This window comes from Oryzias latipes, chromosome 4 (assembly GCF_002234675.1).
Source record: "Oryzias latipes chromosome 4, ASM223467v1".
NCBI classification, from domain to species: Eukaryota; Metazoa; Chordata; class Actinopteri; order Beloniformes; family Adrianichthyidae; genus Oryzias; species Oryzias latipes.
This window is the reverse complement of record NC_019862.2, coordinates 27,141,021-27,164,383: the sequence shown is the minus strand read 5'-3', so window position 1 is coordinate 27,164,383 and position 23,363 is coordinate 27,141,021. Positions and strand designations below refer to the sequence as shown.

Here is a 23,363-nt window from a genome sequence, read left to right as displayed (position 1 = left end):
ATAAACCAGAAAAAGATAGAGATTACTAAGTGCAACACATTTCTGGGTAAGAAAAGCTGCTTACCTGAAGGTCAGATGTTGTCCTACATCAGGGGTGCCCAAATCCAGGCCTTGACGGGCGAAATCCTGCCTGTTTCCAACCAAGCTGCCATTGAAGGTCCTTATTGGCTAAACACACCTGATCCAGATAATCAGCAGCAGATGATACAGGATTTCTGGAAAACTAGCAGGAGGCTGTCCCTTGAGGCCTGGATTTGGGCACCCCTGTCCTATATGCTCCACACAGTGTTATGGCATTTGTACTTCAAGCCTTGTGGACTGTGCCCTACTTTACTTAGCCCTCAATGCTGTTTTTACACTGGTGGTAACTTGGGCAGGAACAAAACCAAGCACCAAACCACTGATAGGCCAGAGAATAGTTTCGTGAAAGCATCTGTTTTGATACGGTTTGGATATTGGATAATAGAAATGAGAAAGAGCCACTCAAATTTCCTCTGGGTCTGTTTATATTTTAACCGTTTTATTTAATTGCTTCAAATTGTTCGGGGTGTTTCCTGCGTCTGCCCTGAAGTTGCTGAAACTCACTCCAGCCAGCAACCGATGTGACCCTGCACAGGACTAAAAGAAGGATGGATGAATACATTTCACCGGTTTAGTGAAAGGTGGAAAAATGAGACATCACTTCCATTTCCTTGGTTTAATCATTCTAATGTGATGCATTAAAAAACTAGATGGAGTTTTTTTTTAGTTTTAGTTTAATTTTTTTATTTCAAACACAAAACAAATGAAAAATCAACACAGTGTTTTAAAAGACATAAAACAATACAGTGTGCTTGAAAAGGAGGGGGTTGAAGCGAAATCTTGTCTGCTCCCACCCCCTTTTACAAAACCTGATGATGTGCGTATTTGATACGCGCATTGCTATTTACAGATGGGTTCAAAACATTCACAGTACAATTCTGCATGGCAACTGTGCTAAAGTGACATTTTTTGTTTAATTAATCGTTTCTGGCTTTATACAGTTCTATTAGTGACTTCTTGTAGGTTTTTTTGAATACATGTAAATTTTTGGTTTGTTTTAAACTTTCATCCAATCCATTCCATAAATCCACATCACAATTTGATGAACACTTTTTCTTTTTTGTTGTTCGAATGCACTGCTTTTTGAAATTCTGTTTTTTTCTTAGATTGTAACTCCCGTCTCTGTCTTTGAACATTTGCTGTGAGTTTATTGGAAGTAAGTTGTACCTGGCTTTGTACATGATGAGAGCTGTTTTCAGTTTCACTACATAGTTTCAATAAACCTGACTTTAAAAATAGAGTGTTTGTATGTGACCCATAGTCCACTCCATGAACAATTTGAACAGTTTTTTTTGGTAAGATATATAAACACTGTATATTTGTTTTATAAGTATTTCCCCAAACTTCTACACTGTACTGTAAATATGGTAGTATTATGGATGTATATATTAGTAAACGTGCTTTCTGAGTGAGAGTATGGCGTGTTTTTCCCAACACTGCTATGCTTTTAGCAATTTTAGCTCTGACCTGCTTTATTTGTGGTTTCCAGTTTATTTTGTCGTCCAGAATTACTCCAAGGAACTTGATTTCAGACACTCTTTCCAGAACATGGTTATCAATGGCAACTTTTATTTCTAAATCTGCAAAAATGTGGTGATTTCCGAAAATCATGAATTTAGTTTTGTTAAACTGAGAGACAGTTTATTTTTGTCAAACCATTGTTTTAGTTTCCCTAATTCTGTATTTACTGTTTTTACAATTTCCCTGAGGCTCTCCCCTGTACAGACTATACTTGTGTCGTCTGCATATAAAAAGTATTTGAGTGTATTTGATACCAAGCGTATGTCATTAATGCAAAGGATGAATTATGTGGGACCTAATATTGACCCTTGTGGAACTCCACAGCTTAAATTTAGCAGAGTTAGAACACAGAAAGAGGTATACAGAGTTTAGAGCCACTTTCTTACAACAACCTTTGAGGCTGAGTTCAAAGGTAACCGAAATACACCTGAAACCAAAGTGTATGATGCTGCATGTTGCCACATGCAAAGAATACATATGATGGAAAAATGGCAAAAGAGAGCAGAGACAGGACAAGTGCACCATATGCAGCAAGGTCAGAAATACCCATAACAGTCTATGACAGAAGTTGTGGTGTGAAAAACCCAAATGCAGGAGACTTTTAAGGGGAACTCAGAAAATCCAATTAGTAGGGGTGTAACGATTAATTAACTTGTTCAATTTATACTCCTGTGATGCAGCCTGATTGATCTGTTGGGGGCAGGTGGTTTGTCCAATCAAATCATACCATTATAGAATAGTTTCAAAATGAAATAAATTGATTATAAACAATATTGCAAAATATCATTTGGGTTGAGGCACAGTTGGTTTATTTTACTTAAATGTAAAAACGACCAAGTGCATCACCGTGGACAACACATGTGTGATGACAGCAAAAACCAGATCAGTCCATCATTCCAGTCCAATGTGTGGAAACACTTTGAATTTAGCAAAGTCATGTGACCATACAGTGTGCCAGAATGTTCTATCAATGTTCCTTTTGGATTATTCGGATGTGGAAAAACAACAGTGGACTGAACTTTATCAAACTAAAATGTGACTTGATTATCTTGCAAGAAATACAAGGAATCTGGAAATTTTCAGCTGCATTGTTTAGTACCAGGAATTGATTTCTGAGTCACACTGGTTGACGTTTCGGCTAAAGATGTTCTAGATCCATTTTAGGTCAGTGAATCGGATCGTTCAAATTGAAATTAAGTAAAACTATTAATCATGTCAACAGCCACAAGCTATGATATGAATCGAATCGTTACAATTAACATCAAAAATAAATAGTTAAAAAAAATGACCTGTACCTCAAACCTGTTTAATTAAGGAGTGACAAGCAGTGACTGATTCCTGTAATGCTCTGTATTTAGCTCAGTTGTTGCTCAGTGTTCACTTTACCACCTGCAGCCAGCTCCTAATGCTGCAGCATCAAGGCTTTTAACTGGCACATCCAGATGGGAAGACGTCACCCCACACTCACTTGTACTTCAGTTTAAAATTTTAACTGTTTGTTCTGAAAGCTTTCAACAATCTTGGCCTACCTTTTTACTGACAGAGCTTTGAATGACTTGCAGTCATTTCAGACAACCAATCACTGACTCTTGACATGATTTTCCTTTGGAAATGTTTGTGACTTGATCCAACCACTTTAAAAATTGAAATATATGTTTTTTAGAAAGACTTTTAAGAACAATTTTGTTCCCTCACTGTACAACAATTTAGAGCCTTGACGGTGAGTAAACACTAGATAAACAACAGTTTGAATCCCACAACAGATGAAACATGTTGAAAACTATAAAGTTAAATTCAGGAAAGGACAGTTGGCTGAAACCGAAGCAGCTGTGAAGAACTGGAGACTTAAACTTGTGTGACTGTGGGGAACAACAAATACCTGAAGCCACAGCATAACTTGTACAAAAGCATTAAAGCAAACATAAAAAACTAAATAAAAAGCGTCTCAGCTTACAGTAACAAAACAGAAAAGGGTGAATAAGATTCATCCTGCCCAACCTTTTCAAACAGCATTTCTTTCGTCTGCTCTTTATGTTTGTCCTACATCATCAGAAAAATGCTACAAGAAAATGTAAAAACAAATACTCTCAGAAACTAATCCTGAAATTACTTAACTGGTTAGAGTCAGCTGGTTCTAAGAGCAATCAATTGCTTCATGCAGATGCTGACACTGAAATGTAATTGATCCAAATGTTGACAGTTTGTCTTCTGAGTAAACCAAACAGTTTTGTGTACTTCTGCAGAAGTTAAAACGCGTTCACCTTTCAGCTTCAGAGGTCGCCACAGCAAATCAGCTTTCACAGCTTTTTCTGATTGAAGTGGTTAAGGGATTTTTCTGCTAGAGACCCCTCTTGACATAACCCTGTATTTTATCCAGGCTGGGGACAGGCACAGGGGAACCCAAACTTGGCCCCCCTTGTGGCATAGTTGGGCAGTAACGTGAAGGGTTTTGGTCCAAAGTCCGACACTGGATGAAGCTCATGATGTCTCCTGGGAGTCGAACTCTGATTTCCCATGTGCCAACTGGGCTATCTAGCCACTACAGAAGGAAATATTGTAATGTTTTAAAAAAAAACATCACCATAACAGGCTGACAATCTGGATTATACGAAAAATATTGTAAAATAATACATCACTATTAAAATTTCTTGATAACATTTAAAAAAAAAGCAATAAATATGTTGTTAAAATCCTCTTTCAGTGTGAATATTTGCATCTGCACTCACCTGTGGTACAGATTTATTCCTTTCTTTCATAAAAGATACTTCAGGGATTGTTCTGATGAAATTCACAATAGAAGAAGTCACAAAGCATTTGCTCCTTTGACCATCATGACTCCTTTTCAGTATTTTCCTTGTAGCAGCGGTGCGGGAGCATTTAGAGAGCTGAAGCCGTTCCGGTGTGTGTTGAGTAGCTGCCACAGCAGGATGTTAGGAAATGTTAAAGCAGAAACCAACTAGAATAGAAGATTAGCAGAGAAAGAACATTCTAAAGTCTCCAGCTTGCTGCGATTGTAATTGCTTCCAAAGCTTTTATAATATGCTTACTGAAATAAAATATATGTCTTTAACTGGGAAAGGTGCCACTTGAATCAAGACTGTCAGGTGCGGAAGTGTGTGCTCACAGCGTGTACTTAAGTCTGCATAGAAAACAGGAGACTTGCAAAGCTGGAACATGCCAAACAGAAAGTGCAACTCCCAACCAGCTCTGGGAGGCGAAACAGTTGGTGGAGAGACCCACGAGCCAACCGACATGTTCGGATCTAAAAGCGGTGGATGTTTTCGGGTTTACGTGCTGCGACAGGCATGAGTGATGGAACGTTACAGAGACATTCCTGTCATTTGAGGACGTGCTGCCAGTGGAACTCCACCTGCAACAAATGTTTAACGTCACGCGATTTCTAAAGAGGAAACAGAAAGACCCGATCATAGAGATGAGTGTTTCTATAAATGTCCTGTCTTTGCAAGAACAGAACATGACATCAGCATTTTATTTGGTAAATATTACAGCAAAGCTGAAAAACACTTAGGAAGGGTGAGAATGTGCAAAGTCCTTGTCAGTGTGTCCTTAGTTGTAAATTGTTACAGTCCCATTGTGATAAACTTTTGACCTATTTTAAATATAAATTGTCTTTTTGATGGTTTTTCTTGTAACATTTTTCTCATGATGGAGGACAAATACAGTGGGGCAAAAAAAATCATGTAGTCAAATCAAATCAAATCAAATCAAATCAACCTTTATTTATATAGCACTTTCACAACAACACATGTCACTCAAAGTGCTGTGCATAAAATACAATAAAATTTAAAAACAAGATGACAAGACAAACAGTGCAGACCCCCCCACACACACACAGACACACATACACACACCATAATAGTGTACACAAAATAGTGATAAAATGATGGAATGTAGAGACCTGGCTTTGTCCTGAAGTGGGAAAAAGATATTTTGGGGACATGTCCACATCAGTGACCCCCCCACCCAAGTTCATGGAGTACACTACCACAGGACCCCCCAGGTCCGATCAGGAGAGTCAGACCCGGGAGATCCCATTGCAGCGACCCCGTTCACTGAGAAGGGTCAGTCACCGATGTGGAGGATCCCTCAGAGGAAAACACTGGAGTTACAAATATAATGTAAAAGGAATAAAATTAAAATTAAAATATATTTAAAACATGAACAAGAAACAAATAATAGTCTGCCACCAATTGTGCAAGTTCTCCCACTTAAAAAGATAAGAGAGGCCTGTAATTTCCATCAGAGGTATACCTCAACTATGAGAGACAAAATGAGAAAAACAAATCCAGAAAATCACATTGCCTGATTTTCAAAGAATGTATTACCAAATTATGCTGGAAAATAAGTATTTGGTCTTCCACAAAGAAACAGGATTTCTGTCTCTCACAGACCTGTAACTTCTTTTGTAGGAGGATCCTCTGTCCTCCACTCGTTACCTGTATTAATGGCACCTGTTTGAAGTGGTGATCTATAGAAAAGACACCTGTCCACAACCTCAGACAGTCACACTCCAAACTCCACTATGGCCAAGACCAAAGAGCTGTCTTAAGAGACCAGAAACCAAATTGTTGACCTGCACCAAACTGGGAGACTGGATCTGCAGGTGAGCAGAAATCCCAGAACCACACGGGGGACCTAGTGAGTGACCTGCAGAGAGCTGGGATCAAAGGAACAATGGCTACCATCAGTAACACGCTAAGACACCAGGGACTCAAACCCTGCAGTGCCAGACGTGTCCCCCTGCGACAGCCAGAACATGTGCAGGCCCGTCTAAAGTTTGCTGGAAAAAGACTTGGTGTGAAGCAATCTCAGCCCCCCTTCCTGTCACACATGCTGTATATAACACACATATATTAATTATGCGCTCTCCCACTAGCTTACAGCCTCTCACAAACCCAACCTAACAACAAAAATGGCAAGCAATATTAGAGCTATCCAGCTGTACAGTTCTGATCCAGATTCCAACTCAAACTAGGAAAACGAAGACGTACATGGATCTATTTATATGTAAGTGGTTGCATCAGAATGGAGTGGAGCAGAGAGCTTATGGACCCTCTTTTGTATATTCTACGTCACAAGTACGCTGTTTTTAAAACGTCTTTTTTTCTCATCTGCTCCTTTCTTTATTCAGTGAATTGAATAAAGAAATAATGGAATGGAAAAATACAAATTTCATCGGAGTGGGTTTTTAAACGGATCTTATGTTATGTTATAGGATGTTGATATGTGCATGTTGATGATGAATGTTGATAGATGTAGACAGATGTTGTATTTATTTACATCCCTCGTCTATCTATTTATGATCTAATCCCATTGAAATAAACTAAAATGTGCTTCTGTGATCATGTGAGTGATCATCTATCACAAACCATTAAAGGCAATCAGGAAGACTAAAGTCAAAAGAAATTGATCTTTCTATTGATTTTTGTTCGGCAGACAAACTTCCAGTAATTCTGTTGATCCGAAGAAGAGATTCTTTGGGCTTTCCTCGTGTGATCATGGCCCACTCACACCTCTGTGAAGAGTCTCTTCACTGAAGCAGGTCAATCCCACAACATTAACCTCGATGCTTTCACTTAGTATCATTTGTTACCGGGATCCAGGGTCACTCCCAAAATAGATCTTCACTTTGCTGCATAAATGCCAGCTAATGCAAAGCTGCAGATTTGGCTCCCGTGACCTTTATTAGAGTTGATAGCGGCAGCCATGAATACCAGGGAGCTCCACTTTGGCACAGCAAAGGCTAGTACTGTGGATGGGCTCCAGATATGTGTGATAGCAGGTAAGTAAGAATGACAAGCAGGTGTTTCATCCCTTACTGATGTGATAATTGCCGCCAGTTGAAAGGTTATCTTCCAAACAGGGGACAGGTAAAGGCTCTGACTCTCTGCTGCAGGATTTTCTTCTGCAGTCAATGCTTTTTAAAAAACCTCTGCTGTTCTGGAACGTTGCCACACACGGCTGGATTTTTATGTTTTTATTAAAATAAAAAAAAGGCAACAAAAAGGGAAAAAAAAGGCACTTCAGGAAATCCGAATCCCGTTTGCATCTGAACGCCTCTTTTGTTCATTCATATCAGATGGCAGCATAATCCAACATCTTTCCCAACATAAAAACGTGCCTGATGTTGTTTGGCTTTGGGGTTTACGGCAACACTGCTTCTGTAGCGGGATCATATGGATTACACTTTCATTTTTTTTCTGCCTGCCAGTCAAACGATGACCGCATGCGTCGCATCGCTGCCAAGTAAAACCCAAATATCCCTCTGATGATTAAGGTCACTCATGTGCTGCTCTACAGAAGCCATCCTCATATAAGCCTCAGACAGCCAAACAAAGTGGGGGCGGCAGTGGTGGGTCGTGTGATTGAAACCCCTGACCCCTGTCAATCTCCTCATTGTTTCGGCCTCCTGCAGGTTCTCTGATCGCACGCTGTTTGCCACAAGACGAGTTCTCCTCTAAGGCCGCGTGACCTGTTGTTGACTTTCCTTTGTGTGTCATTAAGAGGTTTAAGCTCCTTCATGAGTTTATCTCTGGATCACAGGGATCTGCGAGGCTCACCGGTCATTTGCTGTCAGGATCCCAAGGGCTCAGATTGTTGGGGGCTGCTTTACTCTGAATATGATGGAAATGTGTTGGACTAATTTGGCTTTAGCAGGATTGGCTGAATATTAGTCGACTCATCCAGCGGATTATCCCGCAGTCGCGAAGAACACACTCCACGTGGGACCCCCTCGGACACCCGCCGCCTCTGCGCTTTCTTAGCTGCAGTCCTGTCTCCGGTGTGTTCACCGGCGACCCCGCATGCTGGAGGCCCGCTGAAGCCGGCCAAATCTCTGAAGCACTCAAAGCTTCAGAGCTTCTCACCCTGTTTATTCACTGTCTGTGCTCATTAGAAATCAACGTCAAGTGTCCATTATAATTGAGCATTAAAAGACTCAAGATTTGTATGTGGTTGCATCAATGAAAACATAAAGTAATGCATTGTTTTTAGCACTTCCTGCAGCTGCACGACAATCATTCTGCAAACTCAACGCTGACTTCAGGTCCTTTCCCCTCTGCCGTTCTTTTGTTGTCAGGATTTTGCTCCCTAATTTTCTCTGCAGCAGCAACATCACTCATCTTCCCATTGGCCGGGCCACGCTCAAGTGACAGCTGGGGTGATGTAACAACACCCCCTCCACCTCACCAGTCATAAAGAGCAATATCCAGTTCCATGGATTGAGATAATCTTAGGTAGATTAATGCTCTGGGACACTGAAATGTTTGTTGTATAAAAGCTCTGTTTATAAAACAATGTGTTGTAGCTGTATATGACAAACCCATCTGACAGATGGCCTGGGCTCCAAGAGTTCCTCCAGGTTAAAGGCACTGGTTTGTGCTCCGCTGGCTTAACGTGATTTCAGCCTCTGCATTCAAATGAATTCTATAAAGAGGAACTGGGATTATTTTACAGGCTGTTTAATCTCTCCCTCACTCCCTCTCCTGTTTTTTTTTTCCTTCTTCTTTCAAAACTGAGCCTGTCCCACAGTTTTAGCATTCGTGGAAAAGTGGAGCGACTGTGAGTGCGACAATCAATGAACGCTAGAGTGCAGGCGGCCTATCAGCTCAGAGAGCCAGAGAGATGCCCTGTGGACCGTTTCTCTAACGTGAAGCGTGCTCAGTCAATTTGACTCACTTCATCCCAGACGCTGTGCCCGCCTTTCCTCTCCCATCCTGCTCAAGGAGGGCAGACAGGAAGCTTCGCCGGAGCACAGACGCAGATCTGCTGTGCTCCTACAGTGAGGAGCATCTTCACCTCCGCGAAGCTGCCACTCAGGAGATCGGCCAGCCTCTGCCGCTCGGGTTTCTTCGCCAGACGTCCCAACACTTCCAGAACTGGACGCCGGACGAATCCCACCAGATCCCATCATGCCTCACTCTTTTCAACAGAAAAAAGGTGAGACCTCTTTGTTTTGTTATTTAGAAGTGAGGAAAATAAAGTTGAAGACAAATTCCATCAAACTGAAGTGCACGACATGTTTTGCATTCCTTTGCAGTCTTACAACTCATCGTTCAAATTTTTGCACAAAAAAAAAAGAGGAAGGAAATACAGGAAAGGATGTTGATTTTGACTTCTTTAAGTCACAATCCTCACAACGCATTTTTTTCCTGAGATCTGTAAGCGCATACAACTTTCCTTCTGACATGAGGCAAACTTCCAGCTAATATCTGAAGAGCTCCACATAAAACAGGAACAGTTACTGGACGAAAGCTGAACTTCATCCAAAGGCCACAGACACTGGTTTACTCACACCTGCATTGATAACCTGCATATTTCCATATAACTTTTATATTGGTCCTATAATCTCTGAGGTTTAATCAAATCGCTGCCTGTCTTTACGAGATGCAAACTAACCATAAAGGATGAACTGTAGGCACAAGTGTGATAAAACAACCGACATCTGATAGGCAAATGGGAGTATTGACTCCACTAAACAATGACCTTAGGTTTTATCTGCAGTATGTAAAAGCATGTAAAGACGATTTAAGGATTAGCCGCGAGGTGAGCAATTTGACAGAACTTTTTGATTCCCTTTTGATTTTCCTGCCAGCTTCGCTCTGCAAGGACATGTCAAACAGAGGTGAGTGTTTTAGATGAAAGTCTTCTTCCCTTCTGAGACAGCTTCCAAAAAAAAACAACCCAAAAACAGTTTTTTCATTTTCAGTTTGAACTTCATTGTCAGCACAGAAAAACTTGCGTGCGCCGTTTTTCGGAGGAATTGCTTGTGGTCTGACCCGTGCAGAACAAAACATATTTCAAAGCGTCGCAAGATGAGGCGCAGATCAAACTGTGTGAAGGTGTTGAGCTCAGGTGCCGGCACAACTTCTGCAAGCCCTTTCCTTGGTGCAGAGATGCTTTTAATGAAAACACAGTGAGGCCAGAGGCATTAAAAAAATGCAGGTTAACTGAGGCCCGATGGCTCTATGTTGATGTGTTCCCTGTTAGTTCAAATAGTTTAGGAACACAAGTGTTTAATGTTTGTGTGACTTTCTACCATATAGACGTGTCTGACTAAATGTTACCTAAAACAGATGCAATTGAAAACATATACTTTTAAAACAAGTATTTGTGTTTGTCATTTTCTGGATGCATTAAGTACATTATCGATATTTTATTTAAATACAATTCAGCTGCTTGCCTTTGTAAAATCCATGGTGGCACACAGATTTTTCCTCTTTTTTCCCCATCTGGGGAATAGTTGCATTGCTTTCATCCTCGCCAATCCCATGTTGCCATGTTGGGTTTTAATCCGTTTATTGCTTTGGCTGGAGGAAACCTTTAAAAAGGCTGACATGGAAATACACCTAAACGCCACTGGAGAGCGGAAATGTTTGAAATCTTGATGGAAAAGGAATGGCGTAAAACCTGACTGTGAAAGGAAGCGCTGGATGATCCTGCGTGAATGTGAGGTAATTAAAAATGAAGATGTGTTCCGCTTTAGTTTTACTAGCGCTCCACCCAGGATTGCATTCATATTTTAGGATTTATTTATTTTTTCCAAATCTAATGTGGAAGCGGCAGAGACAGACTGCTGAGCTGGAAGATGTGCCGCTTTGGTGAAGCGTGGCCTGGAGCTGGGTGTGTGAGTTTCCTGTTCAGCCAGCCCGTACACTAGTATCAGTCGCTGGCATTAGACACAGACAACTACTCTGACCCGACAGCCGGAGCAGTGCAACAGAATTAGATATGGTTCAGATCAAAGATGAACCAAAAATGGGAATAGAGAAAAAATAGCCAGCAACAGTCAAAGGGTTAGTGGTGGTGGGGGTGGCCAACGGGACACCCCAGAAATGAAATAACTGCAGAGAGTTGAGCCGTGTTTGGTGAAAAGTGTGATGACCCCGGCAGCTTCTGCTTTTCCCTTCAGTTTTACATGCAAACGTCATGTTCGCCGTGGAGCAGAATGTTCTCTGAATGCACAACACGGAATACAAACCAGTTCTGCAGCTTTTACTGACAGTGGAAGTTTCCACCACATCCTGCAAAATGTTACCTCTGTTGTCTAAACACGGATACATTTCAAACAATCTGCCTGCTCAGTTCACGAGTGAACTATTATCCCTGAGTGGATCTTTTTGAGCTTTGTTTTTGCCACAAAGGAAAACATGTAATATGTTCTTCACGCAGATGGCTTATCCAGATCCACTTTGGCAATAGCTGGTAAATGTTTTGACATTAGGAGCTGAGCGGGCTTGAAGCAGGCACCTGGTTCTCATCAGAGTTCACGCTTCCTTGTTGAGGAAAGGAAGTTCTCCAAACTCCTCCTCTCACACCTGAAGGATTTGGGTGGGAAAACACGGAAGGAGCACCTCTGGACATACTGGAAAGTTTCAAGTAACCCAGCCATCATCCAGCAGACTGCTCAGCTGTCATGTGCTGCTGCAAAATATGTCAAAAATTCCACGGAGGTAGACTCCGCAGGCTGCCTTCCTACGTTAGACTTCCAGCCCACTAAGTGGGCACACACAGGTTTTTCCGGGTCTAGAACAAGTACAGGCATGAGGCTCCCTGCTTCCCTTTTCTCCGTCTTTAATTAAGATGTAACGCCTCAAAAAAGTTGAGCTTTCTGTGATGTCAAGTAAAAAGTAACCAGTGGGCTCATTCAAGACAGAACTTAATTTTTTTTTTTAAAGCTTATATGATTTAAAGACAGAAGCCATGTTGGTTCATGCATTGGTGACATGTTCTAAAAGGAAGCTCCTTCTTTGTCAGGTTGACGGTTGGAATCCAACTGCCACACTTGCCAGGAAGTTTCAATGTAAAATCCACAAATAACAACAATTGTTTATTGTAGCCCCCCCCCCCCTCTTTTTTTTTAATAGAGATCCCTTCAGTAATCCCAAAAACGGAAAGTAGTTTGTTCCCAGATCAGACAAAAGGTTCACAAAATGCAACACAAATAAGCAATTATGGACCCAAAATGAAAAGCAAAAATCAAAACACTTTGATAGAGCAAGAAAAAAAGATCTGTGCAATCTGAGTTGCATGTTAGGTTGAAAGTTGCAAGTGAAAAAATGAAGTGTGTGCAACAAAATATCTACTGCAGCAGAGAGGAGAACTTCAGAGGATGCAGCAGCATCGCTCACCAAAAGATCATCCGAGTTCACTAAAAACACGGCGACCAACAGGTTTAATTTGGACTTCAGCCTCTTCTCCAGGCTGAGCATAAGTGAGTCTGGAGTAAAAGTAACTCCCGAGCTACTTCTATGTAATTGTTGTTCACTTTTCGGCAAAACCCTTCAGGGGTCATCACAGATGCAGAAATGATGTTCAAGCCGTTGAAAATAAGTTTCATACCATCAGTGTTTAGTCCCCCCCCCCCCCCCAAAAAAAGGAATACTCTACTCATAAAATCACCTCTGACAAGATTTGTCAAGGAGGAACTTTTTAAAGTCCCGTTCCAATGATCCATATTGAAAACGTTCCCAATGGTCTTTTGATTATTATGATGCTATTTTTAGCCAAAGTCAACAAATCTGTGTCTTTTTCTATGACATAGTTTCTGCAGAGCAGCAGGAGTTTATTAGAATTGTGGGCGGGACTGTTGGCGCAGAGTAAACCTACCCTCATTTCCCATCATCCCCTTGTTTATACTCTCTCTTGCTAGCTTGCAGCCCCTCACAACTCCGACCTAACCTTACTGGTGCAACAAAAATGGCGAGCTTCGTCAGATCTATCTAGCCGTACAGTTTTGAGTTTGACCAGGAAAACAACGACCTAGATGGATCTATTAGCCTAAAAGTAGATCCATTAGAATGGGGCGGAGCAGGAAACTTGTGGCCCTCCAGCTGTAGCACCATGTCCCTCCTAGAGACAGCGTAACTTGTTTGCTCCTAAATCACCTCCATTTGGATAAAGAAACACTCAGAAATGAAATTTTTATTTTCTTTATATACGTACTCCAAAACACAATTTTTATTGGAGTGGGTCTATAAGTTCCTTCAGTTCTGCATACCTGAAGCCCAAAACCATCTTTCAGTAATGTTCTTTTCATCCAGATGTGATACTGATCACACGAACTGGAAGTAGGTCCAAAACTCCCTCAAAAATTTGCAAAAACATGCAGATCCCAAAAATGAAAATCTGATCAAGGAAAGCTGAACCTGGAGCCAGCTTTTATCATTTGAGGGTGCTGGTAATCTTCCTGTCAGGATCCAACTTTGTCAAGGCACAAAAGCCGGCTTTTGCACGAGGAGCTGCGCCAGGGCAGACGCAGCCGCCTTTCCGTGTCAGATTAAGACTTCTCCGTCTGTTAATTAAAAAAGGCAGGAGGCAAGCTTCTAAAGAAAACGCCTTGCTGCGCTGTGCAGATCTTTGAAGTTACCTTTATTGAATGCACCTCTTGTTTTTTTTTTAAATGATGCCGTCTCTCTGTGCGCCTTCAGTGATCCCTCCTAATAGATGATCAAGGAAAACGTCTAAATGCGCGCAATAAGATGTAGAGAACAAATCTCTCGTTCCGACACGCTGCAGAATTGAACCTGATGGAGAGAAGCAGAGAGAGGGAAAAGGGCGGCGGGGGGAGTGAGTGGAGTTAGGGGGGAGAAAAGTGAAACTTAACAATACAAAAAGAAAATTCCTTTAAAGAAAGGAACTAAAAAGAGTTCTGTAGCTAACAGCATTATCTGTTTGGTGTTACAGAGGGGTTGCATCATGCCGCTCAGAACAAAAACTCCACACTCACATCTTTGCTGACAATGAACACTGAAGTTGGCAGAAATTTGCTGTGAAACGAGACAAAAGTGTGCAGTTTCTAAAAAAAAAAAAAAAAAGGAGTGAGGCAACCTCCGGGCCTGGGGCTTTTGTCAGTGGGCATTTCTGCTCTGTGACCCGTTGTGTGATGCTGTTGTCAGTGTGTGACTCTTGGCTGCAGGTCAGCGGATCTGCTCCTTGTCTGGTAACGGATCTCTGATCAGTTTTCTTTGAAGGGGTATTATTGATCCCTTGCCCTTTGTAAGTGGGTCAATCATTATTTTTATTTTTTTGCAAGAATTGGTGGAATTAAAACTTTGCCAAGGATTCGCAGTAATGATCTCCCCGTCTCTATAGCTGGGCGCAGCATGAGGTCCTGGTAAATTACACATCTCTCTCCCAACTCCTGGATGCTTTATGGCCGTGCATTATGCATAACTGCGCCGGAGCGTCTTAAACATCCCCCGAGTGGATTGAAATAAAGTTGACAATGCTCTTTGTTCGCTGCTCAGTCTTTATTTGGCGCTGCTGAATCGGAGATTGCAGTAAAGAGTTTGTCTTAATTATTTTGGAGGACCCCCTTCCTCCCCCAGCTCTCGCTCTCCAGCGGTTTTTGAACACCTGAAGTGTTTTTTTTTTGTTTTGTTTTGTTTTTTTAAGTGAGATGCCGGATCTAGATGGGCGGATGCCCAGGCAATCCACGGGGAAATGTCACAGTTAAGCAAAGAGGGGGGAAAAAAATAAATAAAAGGGAAGTTTTGGGCTCACATCCTGCAGAAATAAGATGCATACATTGAAATCTTCCTGCATATCCTAGAGTTAATTCAGGGCTATAAATGCGCTTGAAAGAATTTTGCCTAAATTTCATGAACAGCTGAAAAACAACATATACAATTTTAGATATCAGAGTGCATCAGTCACCAGTTTAATATTAACCTATGATAAAACAAAATATACATTTTTAATATTTAATGAAACGCTCAGAGCGGAGGGGAAGTTTTCAAACTCTATTAATGCACTGTAAGTTTTAAACGCATCCCAGCACATCTCATTGCATTTTTTTTTTTGTTCTGCAGCTCAGCAAATGCTGCTTCTGTGCCAAGGAGGAGTGAGCAGCATGAGGAAAGATGGGGAGTCTCTGGCCTGGAATCACCACAAACAGGGCTTCCAGGGTGAGTCACTACTGACAGCAGATAGACATGCAAAACAAAAGAAAAAGAAGGGAACAAAAACAGCTGCCTTTGGGTTCCTCAGTCAAGAATCAGAAGTCAGATACGGAGGCAAGATGCTTTTTTTATAACAGCCACTCTCTGGAAAGAGAACGAAATATTTCCATTATCGTGTTAGAAAAAGTAAAAAGGCAGAGGATAAAAAAATAAAATTCAATTTATTCTTGCTCAATTCTGCAACATAAACATGAATTAGGGTAAAATCAGAAACATTTCCTTTTCAATGATCTATCCCTTTTATCTGCGTTTGAAGCTCTGTTTAAGCAAAACAGACACAGGTGAGGAAAAGTTTCACACACCTGAAACAAAGACCTGACCTTGAAATCTTTTTTACTATTTGAACCGGTTTAGTTGCATTCTAAAAATTAACTCGTTTACAAGCATGGGTTGCAAAACGCGCGGACGCACATGCACAGTCACTGCCACCAAGTCAGGATGAAGTACATCATCATCATCCTCAATAATAACGGTATAATAAAAGTTCATCTCCAGTCAATCTGAAGCTTTGTTTGAGCAGCAACAGCTTCCTCTGCAGCACAACCGATCTAAACCTAACCATGATCCAGCCCCGATCGGCCCTCAAAATTATAAACGAAATACCCATTTCGTTTTTTCCACTTAAAAAAAAAGCCCCGCGGCGGTAAAGCGCAGCCGTCTCCGTCGTACCTTGCAGGAACGCGTGGCTAGAGTTGGGTATAAATGAGAATGGAGCTGTCCCTGTCCGCTCGGACCTAACCCAGACCAGACTCGCTCTTTGAACTGTTCGTGTTGGGTCTGTATGTAAACGCGCGGAGGGCAGCGGCTCGTTCATGAAGTCATGAAATATAAATTAGTTCTGAGAATTTAGGGGGCTGGGTCTAAGGAGCCGGTGACGTCCTCTGGCTGCGGATTCAACCAAAAGCGCGGGGGGATTTTCCTTCACATACCGTTTTTCCTGGTCATTTTTGCGATTATAACAGTGTTTTATAGGCATGTAAGCGATTACTTATTTTCTGTGTACATCGTTATAATCTCGCTTCTCGACGTTCGGTAAATTAAACACGTTTCAAAGTGTTTTGATTTTGCCAAATGGGGTCTGAGCGTCTCCCCCCCACGCCGGGAAAGTGGTACGGTCTCGGGCTCAAATTCCGAGAATTGTGCTCGACTGATTCTTAGAACTGGGGTTCTTAGAAGTGGTGATGCAAGAAGTTTCTAGGAAAGCGCTACCAGGTGATTTTTTAAAATTCCTTTTTTTCTCTTTATATTGCCGCGAACGTGTATCTACTGATGTGCTGTTAATGTTTTCTACGTTTGTCCGTGTGCGGGTTGAGGCGCGGGGGGGAAGCCGGGGCTGTCAGTGGGCAAACAGCCGGAAACTCCGGGGAGGCTGACGCGGTGACAGCCCGAGCGCCGCGCGCTGACAGAACGAGCGAGCGAGCGGCGCGGCGCGGTCCGGGCTGGCCGACACGGCGGGGCGGGACACCTGCGCTCCCCGAGCCGTGTCACGATGCTTGGGTGTGAAAGCTCACTTGGCGCTGTTCAACTCTCAGTTCAGGCTCGGTTTGACGGCGGACAGCGTGGCATCAAAGCCGCGCGGACCGGAGCGCCAAAGCAGCTGCGCCGACCCCTCTGTTACCGTAACTCTGTTGCGGAAACATTTCTGCTGAGGGCTGTGCGTGTTTTTCCTTCTCTCAAGCAGTTTCGGTTGAGCCGCATTTCTAGCGACACAAAGTCCAAAATAAACTAAAGCCACAGACAGAGCTGTGTGGACCGCCGCCAAACACTTAGTGAAAGTGGTAGAAAAAAAGTTTGGGGCTGCTTGTTTTTCTCATTATTTACCAGCAGTCAGTTTTGGGTGTCATGCTTCTATTCTCGGACGTGGCCGCTTATAGACTTCAGTCTTGACATTGAGTTAAAAATACTCGTCATAAATCCTCCCGCGTGTGTTAAAGTCAGTTTTGCCCCTGGGGTGAAGCGAGTTTCAGTTTTTGCCTCTTGTGTGGAGCAGAAGTGACCCAGAAATGCGGCGGCGCGCGCGTTTGCGCGGAGACGCACAAACTTTAGCGCTTATTTTGAAGGCTGCTTTTCCAAGGACATGATGTTAAAGATCAAACCTGAAAGTTGTTTTTATTATATCATTTCATTTATTTTTTGATTTTCCTGTAAATATGATACAAATGCATCATATTAATTTCATTAAAAAAAAACTCACGTGCAACGTTAAATTAAAATATCTGTATTCTAATTACTTTTACCCTTTAAAAAAGTGATTCGTTTTACCACAGTTAATTTTTATCAGTTTCTACTAAATCCGTTCACTTAAAAAAAAAATAAAGTAAACATATGAAATACTTTCACGCATGAAAACTTTAGGAAAGGTGAAGAGCAGAAATGATTCCAAACTTAAATGTCTCGTGTTGGTTGTTTAATAAATGGCGCCTCCTTCTGGTGACTTTCTTGTCTGCCATCTTTACCAGAATCAGAGAAGTATTTTCTCACAGAACATTGCAGGTTAAAAAAAAAAGAACACGTAATTTATTCAGAAATAACCTTTTCTCTTCCACTTTTGCAGAACTTGACAAAATGGCTTGCGCAGCTGACAGCTGCATACAGTTCACGCGCCATGCAAGTGATGTTCTGCTCAACCTGAATCGTCTGCGCAGCAGAGACATTCTCACAGATGTCACCATCCTGGTGAACAGACAGCAGTTTCGCGCACACAAGACTGTTCTCATGGCTTGCAGGTACGTGGCGTTCGGGCTGAAACACTGCCATGTCTGAGAGGCCGATGCTAAAGGTCTAACGTGTTGTCTTCTTTGTGGGTTGCAGTGGGCTGTTTTACACCATCTTTACAGACTCCCACAAGTGCAACCTTAATGCCATCAGTCTGGACCCAAAGGTGGACCCGGAGGGCTTTGCCATCCTGCTGGAGTTCATGTACACGTCCCGGCTCACGTTGAAGGAGAGCCTGATCATGGCTATCATGAATACAGCCATCTACTTACAGATGGACCATGTTGTGGACACCTGCCACAGATTTATCAAATCTAGGTCGGTTTACCCGCGCTCTGGCAGAATTCTGCATAAATCCATGATTATCAGCATGAGTGTGTTGATGACGCTCTCATTCCCTTCACAGTGATCCAGCTGCCAAGCTGCCGAGAGACGAGTTCCTGATCAGTCCCTTGGTTTTACCTCAGGATGTCCATGCCTACCGGCCCCACGACGTCGTTGACAGCTTGCACGGCCGCATGGCCCCCTTCAGGGACGGACGACCCTACGGCGCAAACATGTTTGGCGGGGTCAGCACCCCCACTAACTACCATCTCTACGGGCAGTTTCCCATGCCAGGATTCCCCTTCCCCCTCTGCAAGCTGACGGATACCAAAAACACTTTTGCTGACCTCTCGAAGGCTGGCATCCACCACAAGAACTGTTCTCCGCACGACAGCACCAGCAGCATCAGGGCAGATTACTCCAGGGCTTTTGGCACCAGCATCATTCACTCCACCACCTACGCTTCCAGGGAGATAGGGAGAGACGATGACATCAGGAAGGAGAGCCACGAGGGTGTGGCCCACTCAGTGGGGCTCAGCTCCAGGAAGCGCGCTTTCCCAGTGCTGAACCTCGAGCACCAGAAAGACTCGGGCAAAGAGCACGCTCCCCGGGCTGATGAAGACCTCCTCCATCAGCACTACCCCCTGGGCATCTCCTCCGCTGGACGCAAGAGTCTGGTAAGCAGCCCGCAGAGCCCCCTCAAATCAGACTGCCAGCCCAACTCCCCGACTGAGTCCAGCAGCAGCAAGAACGCTGGTCTCTCCCACGCCGGCGGGGTGCAACCCCCACAGGGCACGCCCGACCCCAAAGCTCGCAACTGGAAGAAGTACAAGTTCATAGTGCTGAACCAAAGTGCCAGGGAGAGCGAGGTGGGACTGAGGGATCCAGGGCTTCACTCACCCCAGCGTCTGGGCCTGCAACCGTACCACCACCCCAGCGACTCGGAGAACCTCGACCCTCAAAGCAGGAGCAAAAGCAGCGGCCACAGCGAGGACCTGCCAACGCCGCAGGCCAGCCGCCTCAACAACATCATCAACGGGTGAGGCTGCTTTCACATATACATATCTGAAAAAAGCATTTCAAACTTACCGTCGCTCTAATTTCACGACCATTTCAGGCACTTTTAGGAAAGAAACTCATCTGGTATGAAAAATAATTACAGATGAAACCTTTTGTCTGCAGTTCACTCGAGGGTTCGGTGAGGGGAGCAGATCCTCCACACTACCTGAACCGCCTCAGCTGCTCCACCTGCGGCTCCCAGTCGCCTCAGCACTCGGAGGTCTGTCCCCACGCCTCCAGGACCCGCCTGTCAGAAGACATGTCGGAGCTCCACTCCGAATACTCGGACTCCAGCTGTGGTGCGTTTGTGCTTCGCCTTCTCCGCTCAAATGGTCCAGACACTTCAAGCGCTTAACTTTGCCTTTGATTTCTCTTCGGGCAGAAAACGGTACGTTCTTCTGTAACGAATGTGACTCCAAGTTTGCGGAGGACGAAGCGCTGAAACAGCACATGCTCCAAGTACACAGCGACAAGCCATACAAGTGCGACCGCTGTCAGGCCGCGTTCAGATACAAAGGCAACCTGGCCAGCCACAAGACCGTCCACACAGGTAAAACTAAAGGTGAAAAGCATGCCTGCAAATCTGACACCTTCTGTGTGGGATTGTCGCTGAACTCTGTCCGTGTTTCCAGGAGAGAAGCCGTACCGCTGTAATATCTGTGGTGCTCAGTTTAACCGACCAGCAAACCTCAAGACTCACACCCGCATTCACTCAGGAGAGAAGCCATACAAATGTGAGACGTGTGGAGCTCGTTTTGTGCAGGTACTAAAAACTCGTATACCTTTTAGAAATACTCGTCATTTTTTCTTCCTGCTCATCTGTAAATCTCTTCTAATTCTTCTTTTTTTTTTCAATGCTTCAGGTTGCTCACCTTCGTGCCCATGTGTTGATCCACACGGGCGAGAAGCCATATCCCTGTGAGATCTGTGGAACGCGGTTCCGTCACCTGCAGACGCTGAAGAGCCACCTGCGCATACACACCGGGGAGAAGCCCTACCATGTAGGTGTCCAGAACCTTAAATTCCAAGAATTCTGCAGATCCCGACTGTAAAGTAATCCTCCGCTTTACTCCCTCAGTGTGAAAAATGCAACTTGCACTTCCGCCACAAGAGCCAGCTCCGCCTGCACCTGCGGCAGAAGCACGGCGCCATCACCAACACCAAGATCCAGTACCGCATGTCCACGGCCGACGTGCCCACCGACCTGAGCAAGGCGTGCTGAGAAAGCAATCCGGACTTATATGGATTCCAACCTGTACAATCATCCAAAATTGTAGCACCGCACTGTGTTCATTAGACAATAAATTTGGCTGCGTATGCCACTCTAAACGGGTTTCCACTACATGTGAACGTAGAGCCACTCGTGGCATCTTAGTCACTTTATTGTTTCTATATAGATATAAATATAGAGCTCTATGTGGGGGCGTTTTTAAGCTTTGAAGGGATGCAGATAAAGCTTTATTTTGTCGAGAAGGATGGAATGTAAACCTGTTTTTTGAAAAATACAGTATTTTATATCAGAGAACTTACTTTTCTGAAAGTATTGAACATTTTGATTGACGGGTGGTACATATATTTTAAGATAACGGGCTCTGCGGCTGTGTAAAGTTGTGGATACGTGTTTTTATGCAGATGTACAGACGGGCCGCTTCCTGTGCACCAGTGCAGAGAAGCTTGATAGTGGATCTGATACTAAGCATAGACTGTTGCTATCCGATGAGGGTCTCCCTCCTGTTGTCATGAAGTGGGCAACTGGGTAAATATTGTGACATATCGTGTTGTTCTGTGTGTGGGATTGCTCTCTGCTGGCAGAGCCAATCCAAGTGTTGAATTTGCATTTCAAGGTACTGCTTTGTAATGACCAAGAAAACCTTTTGTTGGTTTTTTGTTTTTGGACGTATTTGTATAAATGTGACTTTTGGTTTACTTGTTTTTTTCTTAAGTGGACGTTTACAGTTTTTGCTCTTCGTTGTAGATCCTGCAGTAACGTCGTGTCGATGTTTTGGGTTTTTGTTTGTAGATACACTGTGTATTCGATGTGCCTTTCTCTATGGTGACTGAATTCCTCCCCATTCAGCCCAGCTCTGTTAAGGTACGACTGAAGGACGCCACTCGTCCTCCAACTCTGTGCAGAAGAGAGCGCGCGTGTGTAAATATTTCTAAATGCTTGTCAGTAACCTTAAAACATGCAACTCCCATCAGTGTAAATCTTCAGGACTTGACTTTTGGATTTGTTTTTTTGTAAGCTGCATTAAAATTATTGTACGTTCTAGATGTATGAATGTAAAATAAAGGTACTGGATTTCTATGTATTAAACTGGAAAACCTGCTTGTCATTGATGGCGAGGACACTTTTTACAAGCATAAATGTGGAGTAACGCTCCCTCTTCCCCGCTAGACATGAACCACGGGTTAAAGGCAAACAAAAAAAAAGATGGGGAGATTTTTTCTCTCAACAGACGGGGTTAACTTTTAGCTTCAATCCAAAGGCAGCAAAGTGCAGGCAGTGCTCCGACAACAACATGGGGTTAAAAAACAACCTTAAGTCAGTTACTGTTTAATCGGGGTGGTAGGTCAAACATTTCATGGGTGCAGGTTCCCTAATTAAATTTGTTGCCTTGTTTCATTTTCCTGAGGTGGATTTGGGGACAAATGTTGGACACTGATGGGAAATGTTCTCCATGTCATCTTTTTATAAATCCATCAACAAATCCACTAAAATGACACCAGAGCGAAGAACTCTGCTGTAGAAAAAACAAAAGAAGTTACATTTGAATGATGGACACCCTGAGTGAGTAAAATCAAACGAAAACATATTCCGTCTCATTAGCAAATAATTAACCACAATAAAATCAGGTGAATGTTTGATTTTTGTGCCCACTTGTCCCCTTTACTCAACCTTGAGACGTTGCATTTGAGCCAACCCCTTTCTTTAATAAACTAAATCAGAAGTTTAACTTTTCTGAATTCCAAACAACAGAAAGACGGTCAACTCACTTTCTTAAAGTCATGCATGAAGGACCCCAGGCAGAGAAGCAGATATCCTATAAACAATAAGTGTGGGTGGAAAAAAAAACCTGTTTGGGGCAGATGAAGCTTCAACTCTGACCTACAGATGAGGGGCTCATGCGTTTGCCGGTTAGAATGACTACAAATTTGTATTTTTAAAGGTTTAACTCCGAAGTGAAGCGCAAGACTTTAAGCTTTTCCTGCTTTTACTCTAAATCATACGCTACGAGGAGTCTTTCACCTTTTATTACTCAAAGTTGAATTTGCAAAATATCGTCTCCAAAGCCGACATCAATGCTAAAATGTTTCTCACATAGAAAAAAATCCAAATCTATGTTACACTCCAGTAGAGATACGCAATATGAGGATAACCTGCGATGTTAATGATCAATATTGTGATGACGATATAACTTATGACACATGAATAAATAGCAAAACAGCTAAAAATGTAATTTCCATTTCCCGTCAACAGTTTAATTTAATTAAGAGTCATCTACAAAAGGGATCCATCCGATTGGTCAAACGCGTACAGGGATTTATTTGATTCATTAAACCCTTCAAGGTGCCATAAGATTGTTTGGCGATAATGATACATTTGCAATTTATAGTGCAGGCTTACACCCCAGCATCTTAGAAAAGAAAAAACAAAACAAAAAAAGGCGGAGCAACACA

At 43.0% G+C, this 23,363-nt stretch overlaps 1 protein-coding gene across 4 annotated transcripts; it reads left to right on the top strand.

Annotated features, from left to right (window-relative positions):
• The first annotated feature begins 9,015 nt into the window (after positions 1 to 9,015).
• On the top strand, positions 9,016 to 22,018 carry bcl6 (B cell CLL/lymphoma 6). 4 transcript variants are annotated; one of them, XM_020702639.2, is made up of 10 exons: positions 9,016 to 9,561; positions 15,435 to 15,530; positions 18,139 to 18,310; positions 18,396 to 18,617; positions 18,706 to 19,662; positions 19,806 to 19,981; positions 20,065 to 20,244; positions 20,315 to 20,445; positions 20,546 to 20,683; positions 20,761 to 22,018. In XM_020702639.2, exons 1-10 carry the CDS (start codon positions 9,534 to 9,536, stop codon positions 20,902 to 20,904), a joined length of 2,244 nt encoding a protein of 747 aa, XP_020558298.1. In that variant the 5' UTR covers positions 9,016 to 9,533; the 3' UTR covers positions 20,905 to 22,018. The 4 variants fall into 4 exon arrangements, with proteins under 4 accessions (XP_020558298.1, XP_011472697.1, XP_023810246.1 ...); XM_011474395.3 differs by having other exon boundaries at positions 9,026 to 9,561; positions 20,065 to 20,232; XM_023954478.1 differs by lacking the exons at positions 9,016 to 9,561; positions 15,435 to 15,530 and adding an exon at positions 16,683 to 16,796.
• The last annotated feature ends 1,345 nt before the right edge of the window (positions 22,019 to 23,363 follow it).

What these genes read in the sequence shown, in the direction of transcription:
- bcl6 (XM_020702639.2), top strand. Translation starts at nt 9,534, where the DNA reads ATGCCTCACTCTTTTCAACAGAAAAAAG. An exon ending in ACTGTTCTCATGGCTTGCAG is followed by an intron (nt 18,311 to 18,395) that starts GTACGTGGCGTT and finishes TGTGGGTTGCAG; the next exon opens with TGGGCTGTTTTACACCATCT. An exon ending in CACAGATTTATCAAATCTAG is followed by an intron (nt 18,618 to 18,705) that starts GTCGGTTTACCC and finishes TTCCCTTCACAG; the next exon opens with TGATCCAGCTGCCAAGCTGC.